Below are 9,521 nucleotides of genomic sequence, written 5' to 3'. Positions count from 1 at the left end.
TTTTTTTTTTTTTAAAGACAGTGGAAGGGAGAGGGAGAGACAGAGAGAAACACCAATGTGAGAGAAACACATCAATTGGTTGCTACCCACATGCCCCCTAACCAGGGTCGGGAGCCTGCAACCGAGGAACATGCCCTTGACCGAAATCGAATCTGGGACCTTTCAGTCCGCAGGCTGAGGCTCTATCCACTGAGCCAAACCAGCTAGGGTTTTAGATTAATTTTTAAAATAAATAAAATATAAAGTTGGCTGTGGCTTTGAAGTATTAAAAAAAAATTAGGATTAAAAACAACAACAACATAAAAATCAATGGAAAGAATGTCCTCAGATAAGGATTAACAACAAAAATTTAAATATATTTTACCATCCTATCCTATATAACAAAAGGGTAATAAGCAAATTGACCCTAACAGTGGAACGACCAGAACGACCTCTCGACCAGTCACTATGAGGTGCACTGACCACCTTTCGGTCCCTTCCCCCGGCCAGCAGGCTCCCATCACCCGATGGCGAACGGGGAACCAGGGGTGGTTGGTGGCCGAGGAAGATGGCCCTGATCGTAGGCCAGGCCAACGGACTGTACCCGTGCACGAATTTCTTGCACTGGGCCTCTATTATAAATATAATTTGCATGTCCATATATAAATTAGGGTTCCTAAATCTGTTATATACACACCTAGTCTTTTTTCTTAGTTTGTCATTTGCCCTTTTTTTGTTGTTGTTAATCTTCACCGAGGGTATTTCTTCCACTGGTTTTTTAGATAGAGTGGAAGGGAGGGAGAGAGACAGAGAGAGAAACATCGATGTGAGAGAGACACATTGATTGGTTGCCTCCTGCACGCCCCCGACTGGGGCCAGGGATCAAGCATGTAACCGAGGTACATGCCTTTGACCAGAATTGAACCCGAGACCCCTCAGTCCTCTGGCAGATGCTCTAACCACTGAGCAACAGGCTAGGGTTGTCATTTGCCTTTTAACTTTGTTTACATTATCTCTTAACATCCAAAAGTTTCAAATTATAATTTTCTCAAATCAGCCAATCTTTTCCTTTATGGATTTAGGGGTTTATGTCTTGCTTTGGAAGACTTTTCATACCCCAAGATTATAAAAAATATTCTCCCATTAAATTTCTTGTAACGCTTTTATTGTAAAAGAAATTTTTTTGGTTAATCCTCACCTGAGGATATTTTCTCCATTGATTTTTATTCCCATTGATTTTTAGAGAGAGTAGAAGGGAGGGAGGGAAAGGGGCAGAGAGGAAGAGGGAGAGGGAGAGGGAGAGAGAGAGAAACATGGATCAGTTACCTTCCTTATGTGCCCCAATAGAGGACTGAAACCACAACCCAGTTATGTGCCCTGACCAGGAATGGAACCAGCAGTCTTTTGGTGCATAGGACAACGTTCAACCAACGTTGAGCCACTCTAGCTGGGCTACTGTACTTTTTTCCCCCCAAAATATATTTTTATTGATTTCCGAGAGGAAGGGAGAGGGAGCAAGAGATAGAAACATCAATGAGACAGAATCATTGATTGGCTGCCTCCTGCACACCCTTACTGGGGATCAAGCCCACAACCTGGGCATGTGCCCTTGACCGGAATTGAACCCGGGACCCTTCAGTCTGCGGGCTGATGCTCTATCCACTGTGCCAAACCAGCTAGGGCTATTGTACTTTTTAAAAAATCACTTGTCAGGATTTTCATTTTGTTTATGGTGTGAGAGAGGGGTTCTTTTTTTTTTCCCCAATTGGAGAACCAATCTATGGTCTTTAGAGAGCCAGACGTGCAATTAATTGTTCAGCTAGATTTTATGTCTAATTCATAAGTGACTAGTACGGTCCTGGGAATTTGATCTACGTTACCTGCCTTTGTGCCTACATCCCTACAAGAAAGACATTAGGACCCTATTTTACAGATGAAGACATTGAGGCCAGAGGTGGCAGTGCCTGGACCAGGCTCACAGAGAGTTCACGGGAGGAGAGGGGAAGGGCTGAGAAGGTTGGGGGAGAGGAACGACTCTCGGGACAGAGCCTGACCTGGCCGGGAGCCTCGATCTCACCTCCAGGCAAGGACCAGCGTGCAGTCTGCCAGGATGCACATCTTAGCCAGCTCCTTGAGGGCCTGCTGGGGATCTTTCTGGGCAGAGGAGAAAATCAGAATGAGAGATCTGGGAGAAAGCAAGGCATTATAGTCTTGAAAACACAGTGGCTTAGGATGCCAGGGACCTTCCATTCAGTTGACACTCCCTAAGCTCCTACTGGGCGCCTGGCCTGTGCCGGGCAGTACCAGGACCCAGCAGTGACCGAGACAGCCTGGTTCTATCCTCCTGGAGCTCAGTCTGAAGAAGGGACAGATCCATCCTCAGACAGTGAGGACCCAGAGTGGCCAGAGCTGAAGGGGCTGGGGGCGGGGAATCCAGAGGAGCCTATGACCTGGGTGAGGTCAGGGAGAGCTTCCGAGAGGAGAAGACATCTGAGCTGGGACCTTACGGAGGATGAAGAGGAGTAAAGGCAGCACAGGAGAGCAGAGAAGGGAACCTTAAACATAGGCAAGAGCATGTGCAAGGATGGGAGGAAAGAGAGGGCTCGAGCAATTGCAATCACTCAATATGGGATGGAGGATGGGAAAGAAAGGTTTTTGTTTGTTTTGTAATATATTTTATTGATTTTTTACAGAGAGGAAGGGAGAGGGATAGAGAGTTAGAAACATCGATGAGAGAGAAACATCGATCAGCTGCCTCCTGCACACTCCCCACTGGGTATGTGCCCGCAACCAAGGTACATGCCCTTGACTGGAATTGAACCCGGGACCCTTGAGTCTGCAGGCCGACGCTCTATCCACTGAGACAAACCAATTAGGGCAAGAAAGGTTTTTTTAAAAAATTGATGTTATCCCTAGCTGGTTTGGCTCATTGGACAGAGCATCGGCCTGTGGACTGAAGGGTCCCGGGTTCGATTCCGGTCAAGGGCACATGCCCGGGTTGTGGGCTGGATCCCCAATAGGGGGCATGCAGGAGGCAGCTGATCAATGATTCTCTGTCATCATTGATGTTTCTATCTCTCACTCTCTCACTCTCCCTTCCACTCTGAAACCAATAAAAATATATTAAAATAATAAATTGATTTTAGAGAGAGAGAGGAAGGGGGAAAGAGGGAAAGGGAGAAACATCGATGTGTTGTTCCACTTATTCATGCATTCATCGGTTGATTCTTGTATGTGTCCTGACCGGGGATCAGACCTGCTACCTTGACGTATTGGAACAACACTCTAACCAAGGGAGCCACCTGCCAGGGCAAAAGAAAGGGTTTTCACACGGGAGCTTAGGCATGAGCCCAGAGAGCTGGGCGAGGGCGGGGACACAGCGTCCTGGGCCATGGCGAGCACTGGGAAGTCACTTAGGGTATTTTTGGTTGTTGTCAATCCTCACCCAAGGATATTTTTTCTACTGATTTTTTAGAGAGAGTGGAAGGGAGGGAGGGAGAGAGAGAGAGAGAGAAACACTGATGTGAGAGAGACACATTGATTGGTTGCCTGACTGGGGCCAGGGATCAAACCTTCAGCCCTTGATCAGAAATCAAACCCGAGACCCTTCAGTACTTGGGCCAATGGTCTAACCACTGAGCAACAATGGCCAAGGCCCATTTAGGGGTTTTACACCAGACCTGTGCGTTAGGAAGACCCCTCTGGTGGCTATAAGGATGAGAGGGGTCAAGGCTGGAGGCCATGAGGCACTTGCATTTCTCCCTGGAAGGGGTTCAACAGTCCCCTTGGCTACCAGGAGGCCCAAGGCTCCCGCTGCACAGGCGGGGGCAGTGAGGCTGGAGGGGAGGAGCCCTGCTTACCACATCCACCTGCACGAGCAGGACCCGCAGGGCGAAGCTCTTCCCCAGGGTCTGCAGCCGCTCGTGGATGTAGTCCGGGTGGAGGTTGTGGTAGCGGAGGCTGGGAAAGGGGGGAGGAAGGATTGAGAGGTCTCGTGGCCCCGAGTTCCGGGGAGCCCTTCCTCACGCTAACACGCAGGGAGCTGGGGCAGCCTGGCCAGGAGCTGAGGCTCGGAGAGGGTAAGCGGCCTCTCCCTTGCAGGAGGGGCACAGAGGGGTTTGCAGCAGCGGCTGCCTGGCTCGGGCTCCCTCCAAGGTTGGCCCCAGGGTCTTCACTGAGGAGGGGAGACTGGCTTCAGGCAGAGGAGACCAGTGCCCTGAAGAGCAAGACCGGGACCCACGCAGCTGGTCTTGGGAAGCAGGGGCCACCCCAGGACTTTGGCTGGTGGGGGTGGGGGGGCTTCTGCACCTGGGAACCAGGGGACATCCCTGCCCAGGAGCCACCAGCTCTCATGCCTACAGGGAGGCCAGCAACTTCGAAGTTTCACTTCCCCTCTGCCTCTGTCTGGAGAAGGGCTCCGGGTTTAATGGGAGGTGGGGGAGGAGGTCAGGGAAATCTGGCTCTTGTCACCTTCAGTCCTGGATGTTGGAGTCACTCAGTCGGGGGCATGAGTGACCCGGCCCCCAACCTGCTCAGACACAGGAGTCTGGGCCCACAGCTCTTGTCACTCCGGGCGCCCCCAGGCCTGGCCTCTTCCTCCCACCCGAGGCCCAGAGCGCACAGGGCCATGCCTCCTGGGGAAGAGCCTAGAAGACCAGCGCACACCCTCCCGTGCCCTCCTGCGGTGGGACAGCCCCAGAGCTCACCTGAGGAAGAGGGCACAGGTGCTCTGACCCAGCACGTAGTCAGGAACCACGTCACCGAATTCCCAGGGCACGTTGCGCACAAACTTCAGTACGGGGTTGCCCCTCTGGGGAGGGAGGAAGAACAGAAGCCAGGAACAGGGATGACCCTGGAGCCACGGCCACCCCAGGGCCCCCACCCCCCACCTCTCTCAGCACCTCTCCACCCTTCTCCTGCCCTGAGCCTGGGTCTTGCAACTTCTCTCTCCTCCTCTGCCTGGCCAGTTCGGCTCAGTGGTTAAGCATTGAACCATGAACCAGGAGGCCACGGTTAGATTCCCTGACACCCGTGAGGAAGGGAGAGGGAGAGTGAAGAAGAGAGAGGGAGAGAGAGAGATAGAAACGTCAATGATGGGGGGTAATGTGGGGATACAGACACATATGTAATAACTTAATCAATAAAGAAATTAAAAAAAAAAAAAAGAAACATCAATGATGAGAGAGAATCATTGACCAGCTGCCTCCTGCATGCCCCACACTGGGGATCCCAGGCATGTGCCCTGACGGGAACTGAACCATGACCTCCTGGTTCATAGGTCGATGCTCAACCACTGAGCCACACTGGCCGGGTAGACTTGCCTCTTCTCAAGCCCAACATGTCCTTGACACTCCAGCTTTGACCTAGGCCCCTATCCCCAAGCCCCAGGCTTGAACTGAAGGGTCCCTGGGTCTGTCTCTAACTCAGCCTTTTCCCCCAGCCCTGTGGTCGGCAAACTGTGGCTCTCGAGCCACATGCGGCTCTTTGGCCCCTTGAGTGTGGCTCTTCCTAAGCCTTAGGAGTACCCTAATTAAGTTAATAACAATGTACCTACCTATATAGTTTAATTTAGACCAGAGTCTACTCAGCAGGCTTCTCTCCCGTTCTACCCTGAACTTACCCTGTAGCCTAAAACTGCAATTCTCTGGGGAAGTCAAGCTCTAATCCAGAGGTCCTCAAACTTTTTAAACAGGGGGCCAGTTCACTGTCCCTCAGACATTCCACACATGCGCACTGCGGGCCCGGGACAGGCAGCGGCGGCAAAATCACCCGGCGGGCCGGATAAATGTTTTCGGCGGGCCCGCATGTGGCCCGCGGGCCGTAGTTTGAGGACCCCTGCTCTAACCCATCCAGTAAGTATTTAATGAGCACCACCCGTGTGTCTACGCGATATAGCAGTGACCCAGACAGACAAAATCCCTGCTCCCGTGCGGGACACAGACATTAAACAAAATGATCTCGGGGATGAACGTGTAATTGCCAAGTGAGGTGGGATGTGGTTCTAAGAGGGTGGGACCTGCTCTCCTGGTGGGTGTGGGTTATCAGAGCAGCTGGGGCGGGAAGGGTCTGCAGGGGTCCGCAGTCCTGCAGGCCCTGGGCCATCTGACCCGAGGCACTGGGAGCCATGGAAAGGTCTGAGCAAGGGAGGTACTTTAACTTTTGAAGGATATGACCAGAAGCAGGAGGACAATGACAGGTGGGGAGAAGGTGGTGAGACTGGGACATTCGCACATTCCTGGTGGGAATGTAAAATGGTGCAACTTTTTAGAAAATAGTCTGGGAGTTCCTGAAAAAGTTAAACATGAAGTGACCATGTGACCCAGCAAATCCACTCCGAGATCAATACCCGAGAACGGAAAACATTCGTCGGCACAAAAGTTCACAGCAGCATTTTTATAATAACAAAAAAGTACAAATAACCCAGTGGGCTGTCCACCAATGGATGAATGGATAAACAAGATGTGGCCAACCCACAGAATGGAATACTACTCAGCAAGGAAAAGGAATGAATGAATGAACCTTCAACAAGCTCAGTGAAAGAAGCCAGTCCTCAGCTGATGGACGTTTGAGTTCTACCCACTTTTTGGCTATTGTGAATAATGCCGCTACGAACACTGGTGTACAAGATTTTGTGTGGACGCACATCTTCATTACCCTCGGGTATGTACCCAGAAGTGGACTTGCTGGGTCATACGCTAACTCTATTATTAAACATTTAAGGAACTGCCAGACCATTCTCCAAAGTGGCTGCACCATTGTACATTCCTGCCAGCAGTGCCTGAGGGTCCCAGTCCCTTCGCAGCCTCACAGCACTCGTTACTGTCTGTGCTTTTTAGTCTAGCCATTCTAGTAGGTATGGGTGGGATCTCATTGTGTTTATTTTTTTAAAATATATGTTTATTGATTTCAAAGAGGAAGGGAGAGGAAGAGAGATAGAAACATCAATGATGAGAGAGAATCATTGATTAGCTGCCTCCTGCACCCCTGGGCATATGTCCTGACCGGGAATCAAACCACTGAGTCACGCCGGTCGGGCACTCATTGTAGTTCTGATATGCACTTCCCTGATGGCTAATGATATTGGGCATCTTTTCACATCTTTTTTTTTTTAATTGTTGGCAGTTTTACAGATGCCCCCCAATTCCTCCCAGCCCTTGCTCCACCCCATCGTTTCACATTCTGGAGTCCTATTGTTGTCTTTGCATAAAGAACACCAGCTCCACCAATTGTAGAGACTTTATGCTTCCTTTCTATCACTCTATCCCCTGAGCCTAGAACAGCATCTGGCAACCTCTGAATGCATTTGTGGACTATAAGTGGATGAACCCCCATTTTATTTTATTTATTTATTTTTAAATATATTTTATTGATTTTATAGAGAGGAAGGAAGAGGGATAGAGAGTTAGAAACATCGATGAGAGAGATCAGCTGCCTCCTGCACGCTCTCTACTGACGATCAAGCCCACCACCAAGGTACATGCCCTTGACCAGAATCGAACCCGGGACCCTTCAGTCCACGGGCCGATGCTCTATCCACTGAGCCAAACCAGTGGTTAGGGCGTGAACCCCCATTTTAAAGGCACAGATGGGTTAAGCCACTTGCCCAAGATCACACAACTACTATGTAGCACAGCAGGATTTGAATTCGGGTCTGTGTTCAAGAAATAGTTTTTGAATAAAGGAAAAAATCTGTGGTTAGGAAATCACACACAATCACACCCCCAATAAGAACGTCAGCCTGTTGTGGATGGAATATGTCTGTCCCACCAAAAGTGAAACCCTAACCCTCAATGCAATGGGATTAGGAGGTGAGGGGAGGTGATTAGGTCGTGTGGGAGGAGCCCTCATGAAGGGGATTAGTGCCCTTATAAAAGAGACCCCAGAGCTCCCTCACCCCTTCCTTCACCATGAGGACACAGAGGGAAGACAGCCCTCTATGAACCTCACCAGACACCAATTCTGCACATGCCTCGATCTTGAACTTCTCAGCCTCCAAAACTGTGAGAAATAATTCCAAAACTTTTGTCTAAGCCACCCAGTCTATGGTATTTTTGTTATAGCAAAATAAAACATGTGGGGCAGCATCAATCTACACACAGTAGTTGAATAAATGAATGAATAAATGAATGAATGAACTGTGCTGCTGAGAGTACAATGGCCAGAACTTAGACCTCCTTCCACTGCCTACCAGAAAGCCATCCTTATTAATATTTTTCCCACCAAAACTTAAAGCCCCACTTCTCCATCCTCCTCCTCACCTGCCGGGGGCTCACAATGATGCTGTTGGATTTTGCCCCTGGTTTGGGAGCCTGGTTGGGGGTCTCTCCTGCCTGGGGTTCTGGCCCGGTGGGGGGTGCGGCTCCAGCCCCTCCTGCAGGTCCCGAGATAGCATACTCAGCGTAGGTCTGAGGGGCTGCCTGGGCTGAGGTCTCCGTGGTGGGATGGGTCCGAGTGGATCTGAACAAGGGCTTCGCCTGTGGGGAGAGATGGTGGGACGGATCAAAATCAGAATCTCTCTACTCCTCCCAACTTCTCAGCCTCCACCTTGGTCCCAGTCACCGTCTTCTCTCCCTGGGACCACTGTCATCACCTCCTCACCAGTTCCCTGCCTAACCCTCACCGCCCCCCACACTGTCATATCATGTCCCTCCTCTGCCCATAGCCTGCCTCAGAGTAACAGCCAAAGCTGTCACCATAGCCCACTCCACTTGCTTTCCTTACTCAGCCCCATTGGCCTCCTTGCTGCCCTCAAACTTGTCAGGCTCTCTCTGACCTCAGAGCCTTTGCACTGGCTGTTCCCTCTCCCCACAGATGTCACGTAGCTCGCTCTATCACGTATTCATGTCTCTGCCAAGATGTCACCTCCTCTGAGAGGCAGTCCTTTGACTGTCCTACCTAAGGCAGCACCTCTCCTCCATCACACCCTATATCCTTAGCCTACTTTCTCTTTCTTTTTTTTTAAATATGTTTTTATTGATTTCAGAGAGGAAGGGAGAGGGAAAAGGGGGAATAGAAACATCAATGATGACAGAGAATCATTGATCGGCTGCCTCCTGCACGCCCCCTCCCCCCCTTACTGGGGATCAAGCCCACAACCTGGGCATGTGCCCTGACCTAAACTGAGCTGTGATCTCCTGGTTCATAGGTCGAAGCTCAACCACTGAGCCACACTGGCTGAGGCCACCTTCTTTCCTTCATAGCACATTAGCAGCAGCCAGTACTCAGCACCAGCCCAGGGCTTTCCTGTGAGGAGATCGCCATGCTGCCAGTCCTTCGGTTTACCAAGAGATGTCAAAAGTGCCAGCTCTTTTTTTTTAAAAAAAAGCAAAACCTTCCAATTCTTAAATGTCAGCAAGAAATCCGGGCCTTGCAGGGTGCTGGCCACATACAGCACATCCCGGGGCCACTCGTTTGCTGCCAGTTCGAAGCCTCTGCCTTAGCCCTTAGAGCCACCAGGACGTTTTACAGACAGAGAAACTGAGATGGAAAGCAAAGGGCTGATTTCCCAAGGTGACCCAGGCTCCAGCATTTCCTAACCCTTC

General features: G+C 50.5%; 1 protein-coding gene across 1 annotated transcript in view; it reads right to left on the bottom strand.

Annotated features, from left to right (window-relative positions):
* The window catches only part of ERCC1 (excision repair cross-complementation group 1), a 27,874-nt gene that overhangs the window by 9,254 nt on the left and 9,099 nt on the right, over positions 1–9,521 (bottom strand). The window contains exons 3-7 of the mRNA XM_014537372.1: positions 9,311–9,410; positions 8,238–8,453; positions 4,686–4,789; positions 3,840–3,939; positions 2,057–2,133 (exon numbers count right to left, since the gene is read on the bottom strand). Coding sequence (XP_014392858.1) covers positions 2,057–2,133; positions 3,840–3,939; positions 4,686–4,789; positions 8,238–8,453; positions 9,311–9,410 — 597 coding nt within the window. The remainder of the gene's footprint in view (positions 1–2,056; positions 2,134–3,839; positions 3,940–4,685; positions 4,790–8,237; positions 8,454–9,310; positions 9,411–9,521) is intronic.

Source organism: Myotis brandtii, unplaced genomic scaffold (assembly GCF_000412655.1).
Source record: "Myotis brandtii unplaced genomic scaffold, ASM41265v1 scaffold1774, whole genome shotgun sequence".
In the NCBI taxonomy this organism is placed as follows: Eukaryota; Metazoa; Chordata; class Mammalia; order Chiroptera; family Vespertilionidae; genus Myotis; species Myotis brandtii.
The sequence above is the reverse complement of the archived record's forward strand: the minus strand, read 5'-3'. Positions and strand labels throughout refer to the sequence as shown.